The sequence below is a fragment of the Daphnia pulicaria genome, chromosome 4, assembly GCF_021234035.1.
Source record: "Daphnia pulicaria isolate SC F1-1A chromosome 4, SC_F0-13Bv2, whole genome shotgun sequence".
NCBI lineage: Eukaryota > Metazoa > Arthropoda > Branchiopoda > Diplostraca > Daphniidae > Daphnia > Daphnia pulicaria.
This window is the reverse complement of record NC_060916.1, coordinates 1,884,557-1,912,488: the sequence shown is the minus strand read 5'-3', so window position 1 is coordinate 1,912,488 and position 27,932 is coordinate 1,884,557. Positions and strand designations below refer to the sequence as shown.

At 47.0% G+C, this 27,932-nt stretch overlaps 3 protein-coding genes across 16 annotated transcripts in view; 2 read left to right on the top strand and 1 right to left on the bottom strand.

Annotated features, from left to right (window-relative positions):
* The window catches only part of LOC124336181, a 455,543-nt gene that overhangs the window by 115,569 nt on the left and 312,042 nt on the right, over positions 1 to 27,932 (bottom strand). The gene's annotated exons all lie outside the window — the stretch shown is intronic.
* Positions 1 to 27,932, top strand: part of LOC124336700 — a 580,524-nt gene that overhangs the window by 337,976 nt on the left and 214,616 nt on the right. The window lies entirely within an intron of this gene.
* LOC124336004 (patronin-like) lies at positions 176 to 27,932 on the top strand. Of its 14 annotated transcripts, XM_046789540.1 has the most exons (27): positions 176 to 314; positions 759 to 893; positions 13,895 to 13,990; positions 14,104 to 14,319; positions 14,494 to 14,706; positions 15,088 to 15,332; positions 15,428 to 15,546; positions 15,933 to 16,058; positions 16,673 to 16,747; positions 17,870 to 18,079; positions 18,633 to 19,216; positions 19,533 to 19,842; positions 19,915 to 20,231; positions 20,556 to 21,107; positions 21,338 to 22,594; positions 22,725 to 22,976; positions 23,050 to 23,286; positions 23,358 to 23,571; positions 23,646 to 23,732; positions 23,968 to 24,048; positions 24,385 to 24,468; positions 24,677 to 24,745; positions 25,052 to 25,174; positions 25,518 to 25,622; positions 25,865 to 25,954; positions 26,033 to 26,315; positions 26,404 to 27,932. In XM_046789540.1, the coding sequence occupies exons 2-27, from the start codon at positions 798 to 800 to the stop codon at positions 26,546 to 26,548; spliced, it is 6,186 nt and encodes a 2,061-aa protein (XP_046645496.1). In that variant the 5' UTR covers positions 176 to 314; positions 759 to 797; the 3' UTR covers positions 26,549 to 27,932. The 14 variants fall into 14 exon arrangements, with proteins under 14 accessions (XP_046645496.1, XP_046645500.1, XP_046645504.1 ...); XM_046789544.1 differs by lacking the exon at positions 15,933 to 16,058; XM_046789548.1 differs by lacking the exon at positions 17,870 to 18,079.

Genomic DNA, 27,932 nt, shown 5'->3' with positions numbered 1-27,932 from the left:
GTCCTGTGAGCAGCTCAAGTCTAAGTCTTCTGGACTGGAAAATGCTGGAATCTCCTTTTGTTCGGTTGGATACACTTTCGTTTTTGTTGAAGGCAAAAATGTGAACAATTCTCTTTTTTTCAATAAATACATTACAAGAAAAAACATACCACAAAAATAAATCTGGCAACGCCGAGATAGAACAACTTGAAAAAATATAAAAAAGAAAAACGAAAGAAAATGGCGACCTTCTGGATGATGGCTGAGTGCGAGTCAGATGTCTAATATTTACAACAATTTCGTGCGAGTTTATAAAGTGCCCAATACGATACCAGGTAATTCAGTTAGAACGCATTGAAAATGATTGTTTTCCATTGATTGGGTTCACCACGACCTACAGCTGTCTGTCATACAAGCCATTCTGAAACATAACAAATGCTCTGCTGTCACTCTTGTATTTATGCTGATCCGGCTCATTGGAGGTCTGGTATTTCCATAGACATTTCAGTTGATGGTCTAATACCGTTTTATCTGAAAAACATTGATCGCAACGGATGTGAAAGGTTAACAACATCTGGGGTGGGGATTGGTGTCAAGACAGTTACAACGAACCCTTGATTGGCTTCTCATAAACTCAATAGCCACAGCTGATTCAGTTTGTATTTGTTGGCGTAGTCATGTTCACCCAGAGCTGCATGCTCTGCAGAACTCTTTCTTCGATCTCTCTGCAAAGTCTGGCCACAATCTAACAGTCACTCGACCTTCTTGTTTTGTTTCAGGGTGCTGTTGACAGTTTCACCTTTCTGCCTGCAGCCATAATGGAATCGAGATCTTCTTCCTCTGCGAGAATGAGAACCCTAACCTACATGCCTGTGGTGGAAGTCCAGGGTTACAACGCCCACAACAAGCTCCAGGTTAGACCGCTTTCTCATAAATAGTTTTGGGGGGTAGTTTTTTTCGATGGAGAGTCATGCAAGTTTTGAGCAGCACAAAACTCTCCACACAATCAGCTGTATCGCGTGGGTAGAGGCTCGTTCACCATAAAAGGAAGGACGTGCGTGCGTCTTCACTCCTATTCGAAACGAACCAATGTCTTATCATCGTGAGTAGCGGGCCGTGGTATTTTCACGGGCCATCGAACGCGTATTTTTCCCCTCCTACCGTTCACGCGTTCATCCCCGCCACTTACAGCAACAGCAGGAGGTATGGCGATGATCTTTACTGATACAAAAGATGTTTTAAGATGTTTTTGTTTCCGCTCTATTCAAAAATAAAAAGGAAGGAAAAAAAGACGGTAGGTTCCGGCTGGGGGCTCCAACGGGAGCACAGTTCCTATCCGTCTATGTTTTGTTTTTTTATCTTTTGGTTATGTTTTCAAAACATACCGCTTTTGCGTTTCACATGGAAGATGATGGAATTCTTCCTCCATTTTTACTTGCCGCTATATTCCACAGCTGAGCGATGGATAACCGGCCAGTATATCGAAGGAAAGCGTCTAGTTAACTCCACATAGTTTTTGTTTCCATTTCTTCCAGCGATGTCTGAAGACAAACCTCCTGACGGATTTTCAGTGATATTTAATTACCTCGTGTGTTGTTTTCGACGCCCAGCCAATAGCGACCCTAGTCCACAGATATTCCACGCAATTTGGCAACCGGTTAGACAAAACAAAACAAATTCCCTCTTCCTTGTTTTTCTTTCGATTTTCATTTGTTATCGATCTCACAATGAGACCGACAACATTTCCGGTCAATCAAACGCTCAAGGCCAAACGACCGGGTTGGTTCCCGCGACGCCTAATGCATTTGTTCGGCTGTAAAAATTATTTCCCGCAATTTTCATATTTTTTTTTCAAATGATCTCATTTGGAATGTGTCTAGCCAGTAATCGTTTCTTCGTGATGAAGTTTTTTTTTCTCTGCTGCTGCTGCTCTTGTTTTTTTGGCGTGCATGTTTTTCTTTCAACAACACGGGAAAAGTTACTAACGTCCCGTGACGTTGCCCGATATGCTACTACCCGACGTCAGTGTAGACGCACCTGTGCATCAATACTATTTTTTTATTCCGCTATTTTATGCAGTTGGTCCGTGTCTTTTCCTTTTCTTTTTAAAAACAAAATATAACGGGACCGACTTGGTATTTTATTTTATTCTTCGCTTCGTTTTTGGACTATCCGACCGGCTCTGCCGGGGGACCATCTGGCCCTCTCTGGGATTCGTTTGACACGACGCTAGTCGACTTACCCACGACGACCATTTGTATTATCTACCGTCCCGGCTGTTGTTGTACATGGCACTTGTTCGAACTGCGACTCGACCATTTTTTATGTATGTAAAAGACTTTGGCGATCACACAGGTCCGTTGAAAATAAATATCGACCCCTTTGGTCGAGTCCTTTTTAACGGTAGTTTCTAGATTTTAAGAACCTTTTTTCATTTCATCGAGAAATGGACGGACACTGTGAGGCTGTTATTGGTAGATCAGTTTGTAAATCAACCCTTTAATCTGTTGTGCGATTAACTTTTATGATGATTCGTGAGTCTGAGCTTGCGTGTGGCTACACGCAACAACCGTATATAGTCTAGCGGGTATAGCCCAAGCCAGCTAGCTAGCTAGCCCCCCGTAGGATGTGAGATGATGTTCTCACCTCGTCTTGTTGTTGTAGGGCAGCCACCTGTCCGAGTTGCTCGGTAAAGTTGGTTATTTGTTTGCGATCGGTCAACGATCGAGATTACGAGGGCAGTGGGGCAAGCAACAGACAGCTTTCACACGTTTTCTTTTCTTTCCTCTTCTCGGTGGACCAATTTATGACAGGTTTTTCGTTATGTGGGTGAATTTTCTTGTCCGTTGTTTCATCAACATGTTTCACAGCCGCAATAGCTCTCTCTCTCCTTCTCTCCACGCTATTAAATTCAAGTGCCAAATCAAACAGTTCAAATGCCCGTATCTTGTTTGCAAGCGCTCTTTTTTTTAAAACAATTCACGCACCTGCAAATAGATCAAAATCGCCTTGTTTCTCTTTTTCGTTCCGTCTGGATGTAATATTTTTTTCTTTTCGCTTGTTGATGATTGCCCACCCTGATCCGCTGTTTTCTCCACTAGCTTTATTTTTTACGGAACGGAACGCACGGTTGTTTGTTTCGAAGCGAATTTTATTTTATTTCATTTTTGTTGAGCCGAAAAGAAGAAGAAACTTTGATAATGCGCAACAGCTGGGCGGAGTCAGTACGTTGATCTCCCCCCCCCCCTTTCCACCTCTTCTCCCCCCCTTCCTTCACACTGTACTGTTGTAACATACTATACCACTATACTTGGTCTGGTTGAAGATGGTCCGTCAGTTGCTCCGGGTGTTCCATCCTAGTCACAAGTGTTGTCTCTCTCTCTTGCTCCCGTCCGTTCCTCTATCTCTCCCATGACTGGAGGCGGATAGTTTTTCTGGGGGATTTTTTTATTCTTCTTTACATTGTTGTGTGTGTGTGTGTTTTTTTTTCCGTCTTGTTGTAACGGAGTGGAATGCCCTGGCGGTGGAGTGGAACCGTTGCGGATGGCTCTGGCCCAACGGCGAGGCTCTGACCTCTCGATTAAGAGACGCTTGTGCCCATCTCGTTTGAGTCGACAGAGGCAATGGGTAAAAACAGTAAGAGACGCAAAGGCACCTGGACGCCGCATCCGATCGACGGAGCGAGTGAAGCGACGGGTCCGCCGGGTTCGGCCAGTCACACGGACGACGACGGGTTGATGGACGACACGAGGATGTTGAAAGGTAGACGAAGGGTCGACGACGATTCGTCACTCAAGAGAAAGAAGAAGAAGAAGATGAAGAACATGACCAGCAACAACAACAACAGGCAGGCCGGCAACACGCCGGCCCTGCGACAGCTGCTGGACGACAGTTTCCCAAGGCGGAAGCGCTCGATGCATTTCAGTCATTTGCAGAATGACGAGGAGGAGGAGGACGACGAAGAGGAGCGTTTCGCCGATCTGTCGGATATCGTGGCCACCGATTGGCGTGCGGAAGCCCGGATGCCTCCGGAAGGATCGGATTCCTGCATTTCGGTCGAAGAAGAGGAGATTTACCAGTCGAGGAAGTTGGTGATGCGCCAGTTGGTGATGAACCAGCTGAGTTTGATCCGGCAGCATTTCAATCCGCACCCGGAGGTGTTTGTCAACGACGAGCCTCTCGACGAGGATGCGGATCACGAGCTGGACCGTGAAGGTGTCAGCGACGTGGATTCCTGGCAGGAAATGGAAGAGCGGTTCGCCGAAATTTACCAGCCCATACCGTATGACGTCGCCATGGATTCGTGGCGTTCCATGACCAAAGAGCAGATGCTCAAGACCGTCACTAGCCGCCGGCTTCGGTCACGCATGAAGTACATGAGCCGGGCCGAGATTCTCAGTCAGATTCAAACACTTAAATTGGCCCAACATCAGGACGGCAGGCACAAAAGCAAGAGCCCCGTTTATGAAGACATGTCCGGCACCATTCAACCGCAACCATCTGGGAATAACAACAACAAGCAGACGGTGGCAGCAGAAGTCAAGAAGAAGAAGAAAGTCAAAGCGGCCAAACAACCGGAACAACAACAACAGCAGCAGCAGCAGCAACAACATTCTTTTCAAACGCATCTTTATCAAAACACTTCGTCGTATCACGGACTGAGTTTGGCCGACATTTACCAGGCCAAAGTGGAGGCCCGTCGCCAGGAGCTGCAGCAAATCAAACAGCAAAAAGCCGCAACTAAAATAGCGGCAGCGGTGGCGGCCGCAGCAGCAGCTGGACAAAACGACGTGTACGTTACCCGGGCTCTCGTCCATGCGCCACCTGCATCGGACGACGACGAAGATAAGCAACGGTTCGTGTCGCGGTCCAGCATTCTCAATAAACTCGGCACGCCCAGCACGGCCCAGGAAATCAAATCCAAGACGGAATTGATCGCCCAGTTTTGGCGTCAGAGCGACTACATCACCACCGAGTACAGCCGTAGCCTGGGCGGAGGCGGTGGCCAGCAGCAGAGCGTCAAAAACCCGCCAGCTCATTCCTGTTCCTCGTCGTCGCCTTCGTCCAGTTCCTGCCCGTCCGACTGCGACGGCTGCTGCGAAGGAGGTGACGGCTGCTCCATGTGCTCCTGCTCATCCTGCGGCAGTTTCAAAACTGTCAAGTCGATGGAGAAAGCGGCGGTGGTGGTGGTGACTCAGCCGGCCAGCAAGATTCAACACGAGCGACACTCCGACCCGGAAGAGAAGAAGAAATCGGACAAATCAGAATCGGAGAACGAGTCTCACAACAAGACGCCCGAACCGGTTCCGCTCAGTTTGGTCAAGCAGCGCAAAATGGAGTTTGAGCGACTTCGGGTCTTGGAGGAGCAGGAGAACAGGCTCCAGGAGCTGGTCCGTCACACCCGCTCCGACGCTGCTGCCTCCGCTGCTGCTGCAGCTCCAGCCCACCGTAGCTGGCTGGATCTAGCGCAACGGGCTCGCCAGCTGGAAGACAAGTGGAACAGTGCGAGACGGTCATCCTCTTCCGCCGCCCACGCCATCTATGAGCCCGTTCCGGCCTCACAGTTGCTGCTGAAGAAGGCCGACGACGACAAGAGGAGCAAGAACCCGAACCGGAGCAAGAAACGCTCCAAAGTCATCAAGCAGCTGAAAACGCGGATGCGGGAGAATTTGGAGTCGGAGTCGCTGGACCCTCGCGTCCGCCAGCGTCGCCATCAGGAACTCCAGGAGCTCCTCAGCGACGCCGTTCACGCCGGAACCCAAACGTTGACCAACATTAATCTGGGGCTCATTTACGTGCCGATGGAACGTCCCAACGAGCCGGGAGCGGGCAAGGAGCCCACCAAAATAATCGGTCCTCCTGGCGGAGGGTTGATGACCCTCAAAAGGGACCGATCCCATCTGGGCGGAATTGGCAAAGCCGCCGGCGCTACCGAGAAATTATCGGCCGCCGATACGGGTCGATCGACGGACGAGAGCGAAGATTTATTCGGCAGCATCGACACTTTGATTTTCGAGCCGAAAGCCGGCGGATCGTCGACCATCATCAAGGCGGAAGAGCTGGAAGAGGTCGAGGAGAGGATCGCCAAGCAGTTCGACTATCTCAACGACTACGGCTCGTGTCAGGAAGGCGATTCGAGCGACGACGGGACGAAACCGAAAACCGATTCAAAAAACGGTCGACGGGCAGCAGTGGCAGCGGTGGCAGCAGCGTCGCCTCCGCGCAACAAGAACAACGCTATCGCAGACCCCGCAACGGGCTTCTGCGCTGCTGCTGCCTCTTGCGACGCCTTTGTCTCTAAGCTGAGCGACGAAACGGCCGACGGACAGACGGATTGCGACGACAACGACAGCCTGGCCAGCTTCAGCAGTGCCAATTTCCCAGGACTCCGCGCTCAGAACCGTCAAGAGGACGGAGGAGAAGCCGGTCAGGGAGTCGACAGTTCGACAGCCGCTTCCAAGTCGGAGAAGAAATCGGCCGTCTCCACGCTGGACAGCGAACACTACACCAACGTGGACACGGACGCCAGTTGGGATTATTATCCGGACGGAGTGGCTGATGGCGAATCGCTCGATTGGTTGAAGCCCGCCCAGAAAGTGGGCCAGCAATCTAATTCCGTTCTGGCCGTGGGTAATTTGCGCAAGAAGCCGCCAGAGTTGCCGCCGGGCGGTGACGAAGAAGCCGATGAGACGGCCAAACTCCTGGAATCTTTGAGAATGGCTGAAGATTTAAACGTTTCCTCCAGCCTTCGTTTAATATTCCCCGACAAATCTTTGAAACTCGCTCCGGCCGAAGGAAATATTTTCACGGATGTTGGCCCCGAAGAGCTGGACAGTCCGTCTGAAAACAAAAAGAACGCTGCCCAGTCAATAGACATCAGTTTTCGTTCCTTGCCGGATTTAGAACAAATTGATTTGACGGCGGAAGAGTCCCCAACGGCACCTGATCCACCTCCCCTTCCGCCGCCGGCCCTCCGGAAGCGAGACACGATGATCCGTGAATTAAAGATGAGGTTGCGCGAAAAATTCCACTGCGTCGGTGACGATCTGTCGACACCGTCGCCGATTCCGCCCATGACGGAAGTCGGAGATGCGGGTCGCAACTTCCCGGAAATCAGCAAGAAAAAGACGAAAGTCATGAGCAAGTTGGAATCCATCTTGTCCAGCTTCAACGCCCTGGCACAAATGGAAGCCGAAGGACGGGTGTACCGAACTGTCGTCCAGCCGATGTCGCTCCCTGCGGAATATTACACCAACGACGTGGATTACGAGTCGCCCGGCACGTCCGTCAACTCGGAAGAAAGGGAATTCCATTCGACCGGATACCCCCACCACCTCCTCCAGCAGTCGATGGTGTTCCAAAAGTCTCACAACAGCATGAGCGAGCCGACCATTTACGATCCGTCTCTTCCGGATGACATTCCTAATCATTACTCTGATATTCCACATCCGATGGAGCCCATGGATGTTCACCTCCACCACCAGCAGAAGCTGCTGGCCCGGGCGCTGGAGGATCACTACTTGCTCGGGCTGGACCCGAGATTGCGTGATTTTTACGACAACGACCTTTTCGATCCGCAAATGGAATCGTATGCCAACGAAGGCCTGTACGACGTGTCCAACCCGCTGGAAGAGAAGTCTCCCTACCAGGTCGGAAGGAGGAAAAGCAGCAACAACAACAAGGAAGCGAGGGGCCGCCGGAACAGCCGCCGGCATCAGAAGGAAAGAGATTCCAGTTCGAAGGAAGAGGAAACGGATGAGGAAATGCTCGACGGGAATCGCACGCCCACTTGGAGTGAAATGGAAAGTCAGCTCTTCTCCGATCAGAAAGCCAGCGATCACTTATTGATGACGGCCGGAGGGTTCCATCCACCCAACGCCAACCAATCGCGGATGTCGCCCTACAACGACGAGTGGCTCTTCTGGGAGCAGATGAATCACTTGCGCTTGACGGAAGCCGAGCGCCGCCGTTGGGAGGAGGAGCGATCCAGGCGGATGCTATTGTGGATCCACCACACGAGTCAGGGATCGCCGTCCAGTGCCGTTCCCGGTTCTCAACTCCCGCTGCCTCATTGGTGGCAGGTACTCGATTAAAAAATAAAATCGTGTCGTCGTCGGTACTTGTTGTCGCCGCCTGTCGCTAGATGGCGCCATCGCGCCGTTGTTGATGTTTTGACAAACAGCACACGCACACAATCCAGCGACGGCCTTTTTTTTTGAAATTTTATTATCGTCATTCCTCTCCTACCTTGTAGTTTGAAATCACGCATCAATTTGATTCACGCTCATCGTTCATTTCCTTTTTTTTCTCTCTCTCTCCCATGAATTTATTTCATTTTTTTATTTTATTCGTTGATGAAACATATGGTTCTTTTATCTCCGTTGTTGTTCGTGTAGTTTCCATTTCTTCTCCTCGCGGTGACGGAATCCCAAAACACTCGGCCCATTTTCCACTTTTGTAGTTGTCTCGTGACAGAAACTGTTTTTATTTTTCACTTCTTTCTTGTTGTTGTTTGACGATTCCACGCGTCTTTCTGTAGTTTTGTCTGACATCTTTTGTAGTTTTTTTCTGTCTTCTGCCCTCCTGTTTCTCTCTCCTTTTAGAATCTTCTTCCGTCTGCTCCATTCATAGAATAATACACACCAAATTCCATCGACTTTTTGGCCGCACTCCTTGACAAGTGACTGAGCTTTTCCCTTCGAGGTTCTTCCTTCTTTTATTTTTTTATTTGTTTTTTTTGTGTGTGACATTGTTGTGTGTAGAGGTGACGAATGTCAACTACTTCCTTGCGTGCGTGCCGAATGGCATGAAGTTGACCATTTTTGGCGATTATCGGTCATGGCGAAAAAATCTATAAGCGACATTTTGAACAAAAAGATAGACTTGATGGATATGGTTCCCTCGTTTGTTTTCCTTATAAGAAAACCATCGAACCATCAACACATCCATCATTTCCTGAATTTTTCTTTTTTTGGTTTAGTTTTCGATTACTTGCAGTCGGCAATAATTTTGAACGACTATTTTGACGGAAGCTTTTCTATACCCGTTGACGACTTCCTGCCCTTTTTTTTCTATCTCTCTCCTCCTATATTGAATGAAGGTAAAAGAGATAGAGAGAAATAAGTAAATCTAAACATTGCGGTTTCTGGAACTGGCGATGAATCATCATCCGGCGTTGCGTGTTTTTGATGGAACGACCCAGCCGATTTATTTACATATCTTTTGCTTGAACATCGGATTGTCTGTGAGGAGCTTGTTGGCAACAACGCGCGTTGTTGTTGATGTTCTTTTTTACCCTTCATCCACAAAAAGAACTGTTACGGCTGAGGTTTATTTTATTTTTTACTATTTCTTTCTTTTTTTTCTCTTTGGTTTTGTCTCGCCGCTGTGCGCATGTCGGGTGATTCATCCGGCGGTTGTCGGGGGATGGAGAAACCGAACAGAGGTTTCTTTCTACCGTGACTCGATGAACTCCCGAGACCATTACAAGACGGAATTTGGCACGTGGCAACATCCATTTCTCTTCTTTTTCTCGCTTTTGCGTCCAGTGTCTCATCATTTTTTTTTTCTTTCAAAACCGCCAATCGATTTTTGCATCCCATTTTTGGCATCTGCGGCCTCTGCAAACAGCATCCTGATCCGTCCCGAATTACATGAGCGACTCCACCGCTTGAACATGAGCGCAAAATTTCTCCCCCTCAACAACAACAACAAAAGAACCGACCAAACAAAACACCAAAAAAATGTGTGTTTTTTTTTAGTTGCTAATGTTTGGTTGTTTCTTCGTTTTGCCATTCGCCGTGTTTGTGTGTTTTCAGGTCGCTCCTCTCCCGCTTTCTCCCCGTTAACAAATTCGCACAGATTGGGACCCCATGACGTCATTGACGTCGCCCGCCTCAGAAGCTTTTTTTTCTTCTGTTTCGTCTCTCCGCCCACTGGGCGCACACACTCCGCTTCACTCCACCTGTGCCGTGTCTTTCCCGCGGGCTAACTTTGAAAACTAAAAGAAAGAAAGAAAAAAAAACCTTCTATACTCCCCCCCCCCCCCCCAACAGACACACACGCAACACAAAAGGAGAAAGAATTGAACAGCAGAGAACACAAAAACGGGTTTCCTGGCAGTCTCGTATGTCAGTTGCTTACCTGTTGCCTTGCCCGTCGGTCCGGCCGTCATGTTTCTCTCGTGAGAACCACACACACAAACCAGTTGTGGATTTCTGTGTGTGTGTGTGTGTGTGTACTGTGTGTGTCTGTAGTGTTATCGATAGTGTTTTGTTTCTTCGATTTGAACTCTTTAACGATTGAAAGAAATCGACCCGAAATTGTTTTGGGGTTCATTTGAATTGAGCGCGCTTGGCCGTTTTCGTGATAGTGTGTGTGTGTTTTGTGGAAGGGTGGGAACATTTATCCTTACAAACAAAACAAACGGACAACGCCCCTGTCCAATTGCGACGTCTTCTTCGTTCGTTCGTGTAACCCAAAACCGAAACGGACTTACAAAAATGGTGCAGTTATCTTGGCTGGCATCTCTTCGGCCGCGAGAAGCCATGGAGGTGATATCGTCACTTCTTATTTTTGAAAAAAAACTCTCTCTTTTTATTTTTCACTTCTTCTTCTTCTTTCGCCTCGTTTGTCCCGGCTCTTCTTTTTATTTTTTGCGCCATAGGGGAACGACGGCGTTCCACTAGCTGCTACTATACTACTACTACGAAAAGCTTATATATGCCAGCGCGTTTGGTTGTTTGCTGTGCTGTATCATTTGCATTTTTGGGAATGACAGTCACTGCCGGCGAGAGAAGAGTCAAGGACGTCAGCGGCAGAAGAGAAATTCTCTCTCATTAAATGTGGGCAACACAGATAGACACACGCTGGACTGGCGGTGGTGGCCCACTGCTGGGGTCCTTCTTTCCCTTATTGATCCATCGGTGTACGCATCAACGCCGCCGCGCTCTTCTACTTTGCTATGCAGAGTTGATTTAGAAATTGTAATGTCGTTAATCGACTGGCTCTCTTGCTGTGTGTCCGTCTGATGGCCTCGAAATTTTGGTTTTTCTTTCTCTTTTCACTCTCCCAAAAGGCCGTCCTCGCACACAAAAAGCTCCTGGAGCTCCTGGGGGACACTTGATTAGTATTCAAGTCCAGTTTGCTGTCGGTCGAGCTGACCAACTGTAGAATAAGTTAGGAAAATAAAAGGACCGAAATGTTTTATTGAAATCGAAAAACGAGATGGTTCCACAAACAAGAGGCCATCCGAACAATTGGAATCAAGGTTTTTTTGTTCTCTGGTTCCCAACTTGGCTCATTTATTTTTCTTATTCTTCTTCTCCGGTCGTCTACAGTCTTATCAAATCTAAATTTAATTCCCACCGGATTCTTCGCGTGCACCCAAAGTCGCCAGAAGGAGGAAGAAGAGTTTCCGCTCGGTTTCTCTCCCCACCTTCCAGCTGCAACCCCTTGTCTTTCTCGCTCTCTGCACTTAGTTGGGAGGGTCCCATCTTTTTCCGGACTGGAACACCTGAAATGCGCATTAGACAGCAGGTAGTTGTAGTAGTAGCAGTAGCAGTAGAGTAGGACGTACGACTGTAAAAATATAATGAACCTCGCCAGTTTCTAGATGATGGCTGGGAGAATTAGAGAGAAAATAATCATTTCCTTTTGCTTCTTGTTCGCCGACTGGTCCGTCGTGTCGCTCGTCAGGCCATCAAAGGTTTTGTTTTGTCGTGTTCCACATCATTTGGGAGCAAAGGCATGACGTGAAAAAATGGTCGACCCCATCAGCCTTTTTATTTCTTTTTCTTATAGAGACTCGGGGTTCAACAAGTAGTTCCCATTATATTTTTTGGTCATTTAAATCTCTCCCGCAGCTTCGGCATGAGTTGAACGTTCGAAATCAATCGGCGGAGCGTATCAATCGGCGAAGGAGTTTTGTTTCTGCTTTGAAACACAAACAGAAGGGGCAGATTGGACAACTGGATAAAAATTCGGGCTGCGCTATGGGAATTCATGATTCGTGAATCCGGTCTCTTCCCTATTTACCTTTAGATAGTGTATCTCTACCTGGCGAGAGAGGAAGTGGGCAACTTGTTGAACCGTCCGCCAGCCACTATGAAAAAGGAGAGAATAGAATTTATACAACAAAAAAGAAACAAAAAAACCTTTTGTTATCTGTGCGTATCGAACCCAACGAATTTCTGTAGTCCCGAGTTCCGATGGTGATTCCACAGTCTATCTTTTCATAGTCAGATTCTGTTGGTTTTTGTCTATACTCTTTTGGCTTGTTCACACAAGAACTTGCTGAGCTGCTATTTCTTCTGGCTCTCTATCTAGCTTTTGCTATTCATTTCCTATGTATGTGCCAATGGCTTGAAATAACAGGCTCTTTTTTCTTATCATGTTTCCTTTGGTAATGGTCTTGTTTACTTTTAGGGATGTAATGTTAGCTACATCTTGTTTGGAGTGGTGAACAAAAGGGCAGTGCTGTATCGTAAAGCCCAATTTTGCATCATCAGCTGATGACAGCGGACTCTGTCCAGACTGATTTATTCCCTTTTTTTTGCGAAGCCATGTTTTTGTTCTTGTTGTTGAACCCAAGGTTGTTATTGTGTTGCAAAGTCACAATTTGCTGGCATGCTAGACTCACATTATCAAATGCAGTGAGACCGGCAACCTGAATAAGGGCACAGCAGGGCCACACTGTGATTTGTGGTATATCACACACACTCGCTATTGTTTTCCATTAAAAAATTTCAAAGTGTGCCTCCTGGCAATTGGCATAGCTGCAAGGCCTGCAAGAACAAATGATAAACCAGTTAAGTAGGTTTCACTCTCTCAAACTCTGGTATTGAGTAACACATTTCAACATTCCTCCCATCTTGTCGTACATATTTATGATGGAGAGTGCTGCTCTTACGCAGACATTAGGAAGATAGATCTGTAGTGAAAGATAACCTGTCTGTGTGGAAAAGAGTCATCGTGTGCGAGTAATCAACCTCGACGATGAAGCAACTGCACAACAATCGCCCAACGTGACTTGATGAAGCCCGTGTTGCTGTGTGGGAATCATTCGCATAACTGAACTTCCTGTTATCATTGTGGGAATTCCAAGTGTCTTGATGAGTAAGAAAGGATTGCGTAGCTATACTGTATAATTCATATATCAGGCCAGCAGCGGACTAGTTCATCATGTTTTTCGGGGACAATTTAAATATGTTTTTGGAGTTTTGCCAACTGTCATGATGCGGCGTTGCCTCATTCAATCATAAAGCATCGATCATAAAAATTTCCAGCTGAAAAAGAGAGAAAGAAAGAAAGAATTCGAGTGTATGCGCAAATTCAACTGCGTGACTGTTAAATGTTTGTCTACCAAACAAACGCACACCACACCTTGCCCCATTCATATCTGCATATTTGAAGGTGAAAGTGTCATGTTGCCATGGGGTGGATCGGCTATTTCGGGAAAAAACGACGCCGGATCACGAGATGACGTGATTCTGGCCTGGAAGATGCTTCGGACACGCCATTATTTGAAATGCCTATAGACAGGGAGAGAGGTGGAAATGTTTTGTCGGATGTTTTCCACCCGTCTTTTGTCGGTTGAAGCAATTCATTTTTCATTTTGGTTCTATACCCAAAGAGAAGAAACGAACTCACGCTGGGTTTTTTTACAAGATGTACGACCACTGAAATTCTCTTTCTTCTTTCCAGCACAACACCCCAGCAGCACCGTTGGCTAGAAAGTGAAACATTCCCCTGTTTTCTTTTTAATAAATGCACATCATAATAATTCTTATTTTTGGAGAATGTCGGCTCCTTTTTCAGATGAGATGCTTGATTATTTATACCGAAAATTTTGTTTTGGTGTGTGTGGCTATTTATGCTTACATTCCGGATCTTCTTTTATTTTTCTTGACCACAGGCTAAGCAGAGGGCATCCGTACAATGGCTTCTCTCCAAATCGTACAGTCACCAGGTGCCAGAAGATGTCAAGGAGCCATTCTACCGCGACGTCGAGGTAAACAAAATCAAAAAGAAACAGCCAAAGAAAGAGAAAAGAAATAGGAAAAACCGGAAGGCTTATTTTGGATAACAATCAAATGGGTTTTACGTTCAAATGTTGTCAAACAGGATCAAGAGTATCTGAAGCCATCTGTAGTGCACGCCCTGGCCAATGCCGAGCTCTATTGCCTGGCACTAGCTCACATTTATGCCGATCCCAATTACAGCCAGCTGAACCACTGGGGCGTGATCCAGGCACTGGCCAGGAAGGGCGTCTACGTGGCCGAGCCGTCCGACGTGGCCCTGACGGAGACCACGCTCATTCACACATCACCACTTCGAATGGTAATTAAGTTGCATTCGATCCATTTTTAGGCAACCACTTTCGGGGGTCCTCCCATTCCATTAGCCAATACTCGGGAGTCGGAGTCGGGAGTGTTAATTGTTTTGCTAGTTTATCTTAAGTGCATCCATATTTACGATTATATGCGTGGTCGTTGTTGTTGTTGTTGTTTATAGAGTGCTCACATGGCCGTCATGGAAGGCATCATGAACCTGTTTGTCAAGGAAGTCGTTTCAGCCGAACGGGTTGTGGCCGCCATTAGGAGATTCGCCGACCTGGACGCCTCCCAGACGCCAGCCCCCAAAGAGGCCGAACAGGCCCTCCTCCTTTGGATCACCAAAGCCTGTCAGTCGCTCAAAAAGCGACTGACGGCCGAAGTCGATGGCCACGTAAGTGTCAGATAAAAAATAAAATTGTTTTTTCCAATCGTAAAAATCATCCGAGAGGAGCTGCTCTTGTGGAGGATGTGACACTGTCGGGAAAAGGTGTGCAATCATCCGTGTTGGAGATGATTGTCTCGCGCTGATAAACCCAATCCAGAAAGGCCTTTTTTTTCTCTCTCTCTCTCCTTTGCCCGTTAACTCCCCGCGTGTCCGTAAATGGGCACAAATGAACAATGATTCCCGCCCACCGAATATGAATATAACGCCATATATCCTTTTGGCTCATTTGGCATCGTTTTTATTTTATTTTATGTCCACTCTTTTTTTTATTTTTTATTACCATTGATTTTTTTATTATTGGTTGCCAACCCGACGGACCACCCTCAGGGAGAGGACGTACCGAATTTCCCCGAGCTTCGCGAGCTGGGCGACCTCAGTGACGGCATGTCCCTTCTTGGCCTGTTGGCCTTTTACGCTCCCGACTTGGTGGACTGGACGAGAATCGCCACCAACGAGCCCTTCTCCATGGCCGACTGCCTTTACAATTTGGAATTGGTGCACAAATTTTGCAGCGAGTCTTTGCCCAACAACATCTTTCACCTAGGGCTGGAAGACATTGTCTACATGCACAGGTAAATCAAAATAACGAAATGAAAATGGGAAAGAAATAGCCCGCGAAAGTTTAATTTGAAAAATATTTTTCGTTTTCCGTGCGAAAAAATTTCAGTTCGGTGAGACAAAACGTTTTGGCATTTCTCGCCGATTTGTTCTACATCCTGGAAGTTCGTCCAGCCAAGTGTATCCGGCCTCCTGGATTGATGCGAGACCGTTTTCCCATCAATGAAGGTAAAAAATCATTCGGTCAACTCTCCCGTTATGTTGGCCCTTTTTTGTTTCTTTGGAAAAAAAAAAAAACAGAGAAAAACCGAAACAAACGCGCGGGCAATTTTATTGGTGTGGTATTGTATACTATTATTATTTTCGTTCGGTGTTGGTGGCAACTGGTTCTTTTTCTCGGTTATTTTGGTGTTTTATTTTTTTTGGAAATCTTCAATGGATTTTCTTTTTTAGATGAATTAAAGATCCTCCTTTTTTGTATTGAAATTTTATCCGTTGGGGGGCGGCCAGTCGGGTCCTTCGTTGGTGGTTTATGGGCTATCTCTCTCTCTCTCTCTCTTTCTCTTTTTGGTGTCTTGATTTGGTCTTTTCACACCTCCTTGTGTCATCATCAGAATCTTCTTCTCCTTCAACACCCGACGCGGATGTCGGCGGCCAACTGTCGTCGCCTCTGAGAAAATCGTTTCACCGTCGAACGAGTTTACAACCGCTGGTGAAATCCATTCCCGATTTACGGAAAGGTATCATCACCATCAACAACCATCCCCCCCACCACCAAAAAAAAATAATTATTATCCAGAAGGAATTGAAATATTAAAACAAAAAAATTTGCATCCGCCCAGTGACCCACAACAATTGCATCAGAAAATCCCCATCGCTTTTTTTTCGTACCAACTAACATTTTCTTGGGTTCGTTTTGGTTTGATTGGATTTTTAGTGCATGAGTGTATTTTTATATTACATCTTCCCTCTCGGATTGTAAACGGCTTATTTTTAAACTACGAATGCATGTGCACCCGAAATCGTTTTGCGGTTGTTCACCTTTGCGTTGATTGTTTTTCGTGTGGTTATCGCACGAAGTCGTCCTGTTCTTCTTCTTTCTTTCTTTTTTGCCCTGTCGTTCGTTTTCATTTCACGCTCGAAGGGGGTTAAACAAAAAGCACAAAAAAAAAAGAAACTGGACTGGTTTTTTTGTGTTTTTTTTTCTTTCTCATCTTTTTGTATGTCAAGACCTACAATGTCTCCAGTAAAGAAAAAAAACAACCATTTTCTTTTTTGATCGTTATTTTCTCGACAGGTGCTATATAATGTTATTTCTTTTTTTTCTCTCTCTCTCTTGTGTTATCATTCCCAGGCAAGAGTAACGCCATTCGGCGGCAGGGATCACTACAGGAGCGCGATCGAACAAAACGCCAAACCGTCCACGAAGGTAACAACAACAAAAAACCCCAAAACCTTTAAAAAAAAATGATTATTATTACCCATCATAACCATCATCATCGCTCAAAATGTCTATAGAGTTTTTGGAAACAATTTGAGCAGGTCTTATTTTTTGGTTGGGGGGAGAGAAAGAAAGAATCACAATCACACACATAAAGAAAAAAGGCCGGTGAACCCCCATCGGCCGAAGAGAACGGGGCTGGATACAGATGGATGGATTACAGGTGTGGCTTGAAATCGGATAAATATTCCCCTCGTACATGTAAATGCGTGTAGGCCCCTCATAGCTAGAAGAGCAGTGGGGCTGGTTAGACTGTTGTAATACTCCGTGACCCCGAAAGAAAAGTCCAGCTGCTCACGACGTATTGGAATTGCAGACGAGATAAGAATAAAAGAGCTAGCTAGTGTAACGAACCGGTCGGAGAAAATAACGATGGATTGGATAAGATGGATTAGTCAGAAACTCACGAAAAACGCCCTTGACCCTTTTCATATTCTCCCCCGTTTTATTTTTATTATTTTTATTCGATTTGATTTCAATAATTTTTTATTTTACGTCAATTATTTTCTCTTTTCTTTTTCTTTTTAAATTTATTCCCGCTGCGCGTGCGTTTCTGTGATGTTGTTGTTCTGGTTTCTATTATACGCGTCTGGTGCCTGTTGTGTGTATGTGTGTGTGTGTGTGTGCGCAGAGTCGCTCTCTCTCATTCGCTCCGTGTGTGTGTGTGTGTGTACCGATAAATGGAAGCTCACGACAGCTGAACAACAACGCCCCGACCCGGGCGTGTACGATCAACTCAATCAAACCCCCGTCTGACTGCCCTTTTTTTTGTTGTTGTTGTTGCTGTTGTTGTGGTTCGGGGAGGTCGGCTCAGCGTTTGTGTTGATTGCCCTTTTATAGGATCTGGCAGGGTGGGGAGAGTTAACGGTGAGAGTACGAGAGAGAAAGAACCATCAATTTAGAATTAAGTGTTACGTAGTTTCCTTTTAAAACATTTAAACTAAAAAAAAAAACACCAAATCCCCCAAAAGCTAAAAAACCAAAACAAAACCAAAAAAAAACCCCAACGTAAAATTCGTGAAATAAACAATCAAACACGCACGAAATTAGACAGCAATTTGTCGACGCGGAACAATCTTTATCCGGATTGGTGGTGGCCGTGCCAGCACGGACCGACCGATCAGTGCCACTACTGCCGGCCGTCTTACGCCACCTTATGGAGCCACCATGCTCACCGGCAGCAGCAAAAGCACAGACACCACCAACACCAGTGTCACCAACACACGGCCGATTCCGATGTGATGGAGCAAGGGAAATCCGGTAACATGCACCAACAGGATCCACGTACTACTACACTTGAGTTTGTCCGTCCATCTTCTTCTCTTTTTCATAATTTGTTTTTTGTTCGTTCGCTCGTTCGTTCGTCCGTCCGATTCATCTCGTCACTGTTTCAATTTCGTTCTCTTTTAGATTTTAGATTTCGTTTTCACGATTTGGCGATGCGATTTTATTTTTCTGAATTGAAATTTGAATTGAGTTATTTCTTTTCCGTGGGTTTATTTCATTTGGTTTCATTTCCGTTCGGTCTGATTGGTGAATGTTGGCCGCAGATAGGACGCACTGATAGGCCGCCCCGACATTTTATTTGAGTCATTTAATTTAATTAGCGTCGGGGGAAAACAAAACAAAACAAAAAAAACAAAAAAACATTTCAGCACGAATCGATTTCAGTTGGTTTTTTCCTTCTACCTTAGTTTTATCTAGTCTCTTGTGAATTCATACGCAAATATTTGAATGAATTTAAAAATTGTACAACATTTATCGGTTGGTAATTCAGCTCAAGATGATCAAACATTGAAATGTCTGTGTGCAGCCAACAGTCCGCAAATTGGGACGCCGCAAATGAGCGGATCGCCCCGGAGGCGGATGGATCAACTCGAACAAAGCCAACAGCAGTTGCAGCAGCCGGACGGAGGAGACGAGTCGTTTGTCGTCCACCGAGGCAAAACGGTCCCGACGCTTTACAATGTGGTGACGGGCGGAGAGGGAGCCACGCCCAGGGGCTCGCGGGTGGCCGCCATCAAGGAGCGGTTCAACATGGACACGAAAGCGGAAGAAAGAGGCGAAGATCGCTCCTCGTCATCATCCGGTCCGGCCGGCGTCCCCTCCAACTGGGAGGATCGCAAATCGGGCACCAGCTACGCCGGACGCCGCTCCCGACGCAATTCCATCACGGACGACTCGCATTTGACGATCGAGAACTTTGGCGGAAGTCAGGACAACTTGTCCATGTTCGGCCGCAATCCGGACAAGGAGCCGGCAACTGTTCAGCAGTCGGGTCGGCGGCCTTCGATTGACGCCTTCACCCCCGATTCGATCCCGCCAACCGCCGGAACGCCGTCCACGCCCGCCGGAGTCAATTATTGGAGGCGGAACAATGATCGCACCCGCTCGCAGGTATAAAATTTGTTGTTTTTCCGTTTTGTTTTATTTTGTTCTCCTTTTTGTGTTTCTGTCCTGATATCTCGGTCAGGAAAAACAAAACAAAGTAGAAAAGTAGAAAAGTCTTTACCGCATCCGCCATCTGGATCAGTGGTTTTCCCGCCATTCTTGGGCTGTTGTGTAATTGTCGACGACACAGAGACACAAAACGGCGGCCGTTCGTTTTCTCTTGACGGGAAACGACAACGGCGGAAAATGGCTGTCGTCGTCGTCGTGTGTAAATCAAGACGAATGGGGTTGTTGTTCACATTGGGTTGTTGGCTTCTCGCAGGAAAACCTGTCGGACTACTTAATGGACAACCGTGACGTCGAGGAACAGCTGGACAGGCGCTCGCGGGCCAGCAGCCCTACTTACAGCAGCATCAGTAGCACGGCCAAGAGCGGCAGCCACAATGGCAACAAGCAGTTTGTTATCATTGCGGCCAATCCGTCGGAGCCGGCCGATCTTTACGAGGACCCCAGAGTCAATTTGGCCAGGGCCACCAATTTCGCCGAACTTTCCAAACTGCGGGAGAGTCTCGGCTCCAACTCGGCCATCAACATCGTCTACATGCAGCAGGACAAGGATCCCATCCAAAGTGGTGAGCTCCTAACTGATTATCCCCTCCTTGTCCAGTCACGCCATTCTAATCCATTTTGGTCCAATAATTTAGCTAAAGGCAGCGCGGTGGGATCGCCAGTGTCTCAGCACGGCCGTCGGATCAGCGAGAACCAGCGGAAGCTGGGCGGAGGGATCACGATCGCCGAGGCCATGTCGTCGACGTCGTGGGAGCCACAGACGCCGGTCGTCGACAAAATGGACGGTCGGCTGGAAGCGCTGATGCCCGACGACATGAACTCGACCACCGACCTCTACAGCATCCGCCTCAAGATGGAGGAGAAGCGCAAGCGGATCGAATCCGACAAGCGCCAGCAGGAGCTTTTGGCCAACCGCCAACGCGAAAAGGTCGGCAAGGCCGCCTTCCTCCAGGTAACCGATTCCGTTTATCCTTCCATTGCTCTGTCCGCTCTCTCTCCCACCCTTTTGCCTATTACTACTATTACTCACCGGCAGCTGGACATTCATAACTGGCCCATCACGTTTGTTACTTTAGATGAAATAGTTGAATGTGTTGCACAACACAAAGAGTCAATCAAGCCAAAGTATTTGCGGTAGTTGTTATTTTTCCCGGTAGCTTTTTCGGTTCTTTTTGTTGTTTTTTAAAAATGATCATTTTCCAAACAAACATTTTTCACCGCTGCTCTGCACCTTGCTGCCCCTCTCTCTCTAACACTGTGCTGGCATGTTGATCAGGCGGTGGCCAAAGGCAAAGGAAATGCAGACGGACGGGACGGCGGTCACGCCAGTCCTGTCGACTATTACTCCGCCATGGAGTCGCCCTCGCGTTCTCACCACCCCGCCATGCCGCCCCCGCAACAGCAGCAGCAGCAACACCAGCCCCATCAGCTCCCCACGCCTGATTATGAGATGCCGGATTACGATTTCCTTCAGCGTCACCAGCAGCAACAACACCATCAACAACAACAGCAACAACAACAGCATCACGGCATGCCTTACGATCCTTACCGCATGGGTCATCCAATCCAGCAGCAGCAGTCGCCGATGAACGGTGGAGGAGCTGGCGGGATGGATCCCAACCAGCCCGGCCAGTTTTATTTGCACGAACCGTCGCCAACGTCTCGTAGGACTTGGGGCCAACCACAGCCCATCAGTCCGGCACCTCCTCCGCCTTCTATGGTTTACCGGCCGGACGACATGCTCGGTTACGGTATGCCACCACAGCAGCAACAACAACAACAACAACAGCAGCAACCCAGACGGGCTCAATGGGGTACACCCCAACCGGTAGGTTCTGCCTCATTTCATTCAAGCTTTGCCAGCTTTTTTGTTTTGTTTTTTTCACTAACGTTAATGCACGGCCTGTGCGTCAATTTGTGTGTGTGGCCTTAACTAAAATAAAACAAAACACGCACGGCATGACCATGGTCCCTTTTCCCCCCTTTTTTGTCCCGGTCCGGATAGCCATAACAGCGAAACCTTGATCCATGTCTGCCATTGTTTTATTTGATCAACAGGTTCGGGCCATGATGGGTCACCATGGTTACATGATGAATCCCAATACGGGCAATTACATGGATGCCCACGGGCCACCACAGGGGGGTTACATGATGCAGACTCCGCCCCGTCACCCGATGGACAACCCGTACGATGCCCAGCAGCATTATTACGCCAATGGATCGCAGTTTAACCAGCCCGATCCGCAGGATCCTTATTATTACAGTCCGGCGCGGACGCAGCAGCCTCATCCCATGCAGCAGCAGCCGCCCCAACAACAGCAACCGCCTCCTCAACCGCATTATCAACAACAACAACAAGGTTACGGTGGTCCTCCGGCTGCTGGATCGCCTCACGGTTATCCGGCTCCGTCTCCTCAGCATAATTATCCGTCGGCGGCCGACCAGAGAGCGCCATTCCGGCTCCACGCCCCCAACGACCTGGCGGCCGAGCCCGTAGTTCTTCGTTCTCCAGCCCATCCCAAGCAGCAAGCGGAAATTCCGGAATTGCATCGAGGATCCGTCCACAACCAGCAGCAGCCGCCGAAAGTGCAGCAGCCGGAGCAGCGGCCGCAGTCGGCCACCATCACCAGACCCGTTCCGGCCACTCGAACCATCACCCCGATCCGCAGTAGTGTGCCCAGCAACGGCGGCGGCCAGTCTTCGTCGTCGACTTCCGCCGCCGGCTCGCCCATCGGCAGCGGAGGCGTTTTCCACGCGGCCATGCCCACGCCATCTATCGACGACATGGAGCCGCAAAATGTTTCCTTCATCGAGACGCCGTCGGCGACCGGCGCCGACGGTGTGGATGAAGCGGATCTCCAACTGCCCCGCCGCCTGCGCAATTTGAATATCACCTCCGGCAACCGGACGTACAGGATTCCGCACGAGGCCACCCAGTCTTCCCCGCCTCGTCCGGCTCTGTTGAAAACGTTCCGGGCCAGCCCGAGTCCCAGCAGCAGCAGTCCCGTTTCGCCTTCGCCCAGCTCTGTCTACCTGGCCCCCCAGCCCAACTCTTCCGGCTCGGAATCGCCCGACGAAGCCGTCTTGGACGAAGGAGTCAAAACGGCTAAGCTCAAGGAGAACGTTGAGGCCGATCGGGGCTTTATCATCACCTTCGACGACGTGGCCACCGGCCCCAAGAGACCCAAACCTCAGCTGGGCGCCAAACGCCAACCGTCTCCCAAGAAACTGTCGACCTATTCCGCCCCGTCCGAGACGACGCCAGTGTCCAGCTCGCCGGCCTATAATCACAACAACAAGTCGGGAAGCAGCAGGGTAAGATTACGGTTCCGCCGGATGCGACCTTGGCGGCTAGGCATTAAAAATAAATTCCGCTCGATCAGTTTCTCACGCCCGATGTGAATTCGATTTTTATTTTGTTTTTGTTTTTTATTGTTTTCAACAGGAAGGAAGTCCGAGACGATCGCTGTCGTCAATGGCCCGTGAAAACCGCGACGACTACTCGCCCTTCACGCCCGATTCGCGCGATTCCGGATTCGGTCAGAACAGCCAGGAGGAGCTGAAGCTGTTCAACATGGCGACGGCCATTCCGGGAACATTGCCCGGCAGTGACCGTACCCTACGCGACTACGACTCTCAAGACGATGAGAATCCCACCGGCCTGGTTATCGGTGACGAACTCGTCAATCCCGATCCCGTAAGGATTTTTTTTTTTCAAATCAATAATGTAACAAGTGGAGTAAAATTCTAAATATCTTGTGTTTGTTCAGGACGCTATGGACGAGATGGAGCGCAAAAAGGAAAAGATCCTGATGCAGTCGTTGAGGCGCAAGCAGCAACAGGAGGAGGCCCGCCAGCGCAAGGAGCAGGATGCGCTCCAGCGCAAGGAAGAGGAACGTTCCAAGGAGGAGGAGAAGCAGCGCAAAAAGGAGGACGAAAAAGCCCGTCGGGCCATCATTTTCGAACAATACAAGATCAAAAAGGCCATGGAAGAAGCTGAAAAAGAGGTAAAAACATTTCCCGGGAAATTTGAATTTTAAAACGTGATTTTTAAATTTCCACTTTTTGAATGGTACAGGGTCGTCCGTACGAGATGCCGGATCAGATGGGATCGAAATCCGGGCCAAAAATGCGGTCCAAAAACAACAACAGCACGCCATCTCGGCCTCGTCCCAAGACCATCCACGTGGAATCCGGACCGCCGGAATCTTACACTCCTCATTCTCGCGCCGTGTCCACCATGTCTGCCATGTCCAGTAAAGGCAAGCGTGGCTCCGGCAACAATCTAACAGGTTTGTCCATTTTGATTGATTGGTTTACCAATTTTAAATTCACTTCAACTTAACCCGTGTAATAAATTTCGTAGAAAACCGGAACGATTCTCGAGGAGATGGAGTCCGTGGATCTAATCCGACTCTCAGCCGACGTGGTTCCAATTCGAGTCTGCACGGTGGTGAGTCATTGGTTTTTGTTTTTCTTTCTTGTTTTTGCTTCGATCCTGTTTTGTGTTCCACTTTTGATGTTCGTGTTTGATGTTTAACGTCAAGCACGGGAAACTTTGATGTCTTCTACTTTAATTCAATTACCCCCTTTTATTATAATGTTCATTTTCGTTTCGTATATATTTTTGGTTGTTGCTGTTTTTTTAAACGCCCCGCCCTTCGCTGTTGTATTCGCTTTACCCATAGACTCTCAAACCCCTAATCGGTATCGGACGATGGAACGAGGACATTCGGGCCGCAAGGATCTATCGGTCCCGAGATACGGACGTAAGTTGTTCATTCCTTCAAAATTCCTAATAGCTGCTACACACGTCAATTTCTCCCTTATCGGCCTGATTTCCATCTGCTCTCTGCTCGTGTGTGAATGACTTGAATGAAATGAAATCACATTTCGGTGAATGTGAGTCAGACAGTAGTCAGCCGACCGAATATTTCAATTACGTTTGCGACTTTATCATTTTTGCTAGAAATTCAATTGTGACTTACGACTTGAATTGTGTGTGTGTAGCGCGTCTGTCGTTTGCTTGTGTTGTTGTTGTTTCGATTGGCTTTGAATTTGTTTTGATACGAATGTGTTTGGGCATGTGTGTGGACGCGCTGTAGAATCCGGAGGCAGCACCCGCAATTCTCGTGAGGACTTGTACGGCTCCCGCAATTATCGCGGCTCTAATTCATCCCTCAATGACGGTAGGTTTCCACCTTTTTTTTTATTTTTTAGTTTGTTGCAGCAACTTGTTCGTATTCTCTCGCTTTGCCCGTTTGAATTTGTTTTTGAATCACCCACAAACTTTTCCACCTTTTTTATGTTCGAATTTGAATTTTTGGTTTGATGTCTTGTCTTTGGGTTGTTTATTTATTTATTTTTATTTTTTATTTGTTTCTTTCAATGTGACAGCTGACTCGTACGAGGCGTATCATACACCGTTGGTGCATTCCGGGCGGAAGGGTAGTGGTTTCATGACAGGTATGACGACATTTTTCGACCATCACTCTCGACTCACTTTTTTGAATTACGGACGTGGAAAATCGATGAACTACTTAAATGAGACCAGGAAAAAAACTAAATTTTAGAAAAGAATTAGAACGAGAAGATTGCATTGCCGCTTCAGTCGCTTTTTTTAAAAACTATTTCCGATTTCTAGATCTTTATAACTTATTCTTCTTCCTCCTTTTTCTCTGATTGGCTTTCTTGTCATTTTTGTTTTTGGCTTTCGTCTATTTTTCTATCATGAAAACGCTTCTCTTTTCGGTGGCTGGCTGGTGATTGTAGGCGGGCGACAGGCGGACGCGACGGTAATGGCGGCCACTGCGGCGGCGGCTTCGGCAAGGCCGGCCGTCCGCTCCAGCAACAACTTGATTTTACGTCGTAGCGGATCTCTTATGGATTTCAGCGGTGAGGCTTTTTTCTTTCCAACTAACAAAACGTCAAATTCTTTCACTGTCCTCTCTCTCTCTGCAATGTCCGTCTGTGTGTACATTTTGGCTCTTGACGCTTCTCAATGGTTTTGGCTTTTCGATGGGCAAAGGGATTCGATTTGTTGACTTGTCCTGGTGGAATGAACATTTTACGGAAGGAATTTCTAGAATCAATCAACTTTGTGGGTGTTGTATTTTGATGAAACGAATCTGTTTTTGTCTCTTCTCACCTTTTTTCCCGCCTTGTGTGCCCTAATTCACCTGTCGTTTCTTCACCTGGTCTGTTCCTTCCATCCTTCCTCGCCTCGTGTTGCTTCTAGATGGGGATGCAGGTGTGGGCGGAAGGGCCAATCCGCCGTCACGGAGAATCTCTCCGGCTGTCACGCCCACTTCCACCCCTTTCAGACGATTCCCGTCGCCATCTGGTACACGTTTGCTGATGTTGTTGTCGTTGTCCTTCACACACAAACACAAACAAACAGACAAACATCGTTTATTTTTAAAAACAATCAACATGGACTCTTATTTTTTTTATTATTTGTTCGCTTTTTCGTTTGGGAAACACGGATTGATTTTCTAAGCACAACACGAACATTTAGTTAATTTTTATTTCTTTACCATAAAAATATGATCAACTGTGAATTCGTTTGTGTGTTTCTTTCAACAGGTCCTGGATCCTTGCCACCCGGTTTAGTTAGTAAGCGTCGCGGTTTTGACGATGGCGCTAGTGATGTTAGCTCAAATCAAGATTATATCGGTAGGAATTTCTAATCAATGATTGAGGTGCAAATGTTTTTTAAAAATCGACCCATTTGATTTTTGAATTGCCATTCAGGTCCTCGACTGTACAAGCAGCCAGCCGCTCGTTCCAACCGTTCCATCATTTTGAACGCGGTCGAGTACTGCGTCTTCCCCGGCGTCGTGAATCGGGAAGCCAAGCAGCGCGTACTAGAGGAGATAACCCGATCAGAGAGTAAAAACTTTTTGGTTTTGTTCCGGGACGGCGGACTGACCTTCCGCGCCCTCTACTCATTCAATCCCGAAAAAGAAGAGATCATCAAGATGTACGGCACCGGACCGAAATTGGTCAACGACACCATGTTCGAGAAATTCTTCAAGTAAGACTTGACACCTTCTTTTCATCTGTAATTGATTTTTAAAATTTTTAACATTTGTGTGCACACTTTGTTCTTTTCCTTCCAACAGATACAATTCCGGGGGCAAGTGTTTCTCACAAGTTCACACCAAACACTTGACTGTCACAATCGACGCGTTCACGATTCACGCCGGACTTTGGCAGGGAAAGAAGCAGAGCCTGCCCAACAAAAAAGATATGACGTTGGTCATTTAAAAAGCGAACAAATTGGGGGAATTACATAAATTGGATTTCGAAAAGGAAACCGGTTAAAATTTCTTCCCCCTCCAAAAAAGTTGGATGATCCGATATTATTCATCCGTGTTTCATTTCATGAGAGCTGTTCGGATTGGCCTTTAGTTTTGACACCGACTTGAAATATAAAACAAAAAATTAAGAAAAAGGGAAGAGGGAATTGAAATAATCAGATGACCCAACATAATCAATCGGCGCATTTTTTTTGTTGTTTTTTTTTTTTTTTTTTTTTTTCATTTCCGTTTGTTTTTACATTGTGTGTTTTTTTTTTCTTCCGGCTAACCCCTCTTTGACATTCCTATTGGCTAACGTGATAACCTTGCTGTATAGGGATCGCCAAAGTTGAATTACCGTCACGTTCGGGAATTAATTTGATGAGATTGAGGAATTTCTTTTCTTTTTTGGTATTTTTGCTCCATCCACTTTTAATTGGTCCGCCCCCCCCCCCCTTCATCTTGACCACTTGAAGAGATTAACCCGCTTACCTGGCGACATTCAAAAAATAATAATAAAAAAAAAGTCGATCATTTTTTCTTTCCACATCAATTGTTAGTTTTTTTTTTGTTCTGGTCCCCCCCCCCCCCAATATTATTTCAGCGTCCTCCTCTACATAGTGTACTCCGTTTTTAAGAAAAAAAGTAACCCTCCATTCGCGCGCTCTCCTATAACCGCGACTGCTAACTGATGTGTCAATTGATCACTTATTTTTCCCTCACACAGCCCGCCCTCACATTTGATCCAGTGCCGTTTTTTCGTTTCTTTCAAGCAATTATTAAAAGGAGAGCCAAGGGCATTCCTCATCCATTTGTTTGTTTTTTCTTTCTTTGCGTACGTGTTGTGTAGCGGTGAAGCTGCACATTGAAAAAAAAAGAAGAGGAATTGAACAGCAGAAACAATACAAACAAAAAAATGCGGCTGCAAAACAGAATGTTGGAAATTTAGTTTGACGATCGCGTTTGCTGTCACCTGTAAATAGCGTTGTGTAGTTGATAAGCGTTGGCCAGCAAACCAACCGTCAAACATTGTAACAGCTTGAGCCATCAATATTTTTTTTTTATTTCTTAATTTGTACCCCTATTTTATTGTGTTGCCTCTACTCTTTTTTTCTCTTCTTCCTCGATTATGTTCTTGTTTAATTCCTACCACTTCGTTTGTTCCAACTTTTGTTTATTTTCTTTTGCCCGTTCCTTCCTCCTTTTTTGTAGTTCATCACGCGAGTTAATATTTTTTTCCTGTCTTTCCTAACGAACTTACCTGCCTGCCCGTCACGGGCGTTATTCTCTATCCTCTACATTCATATGTGCAGCAGCTGCCAAGTTCAATACAATAACCAACATGAACCAGA

What these genes read in the sequence shown, in the direction of transcription:
- LOC124336004 (XM_046789540.1), top strand. Translation starts at nt 798, where the DNA reads ATGGAATCGAGATCTTCTTCCTCTGCGAGAATGAGAACCCTAACCTAC. An exon ending in CGGCCGAAGTCGATGGCCAC is followed by an intron (nt 14,707 to 15,087) that starts GTAAGTGTCAGA and finishes GACCACCCTCAG; the next exon opens with GGAGAGGACGTACCGAATTT. An exon ending in CCGTTTTCCCATCAATGAAG is followed by an intron (nt 15,547 to 15,932) that starts GTAAAAAATCAT and finishes TGTCATCATCAG; the next exon opens with AATCTTCTTCTCCTTCAACA.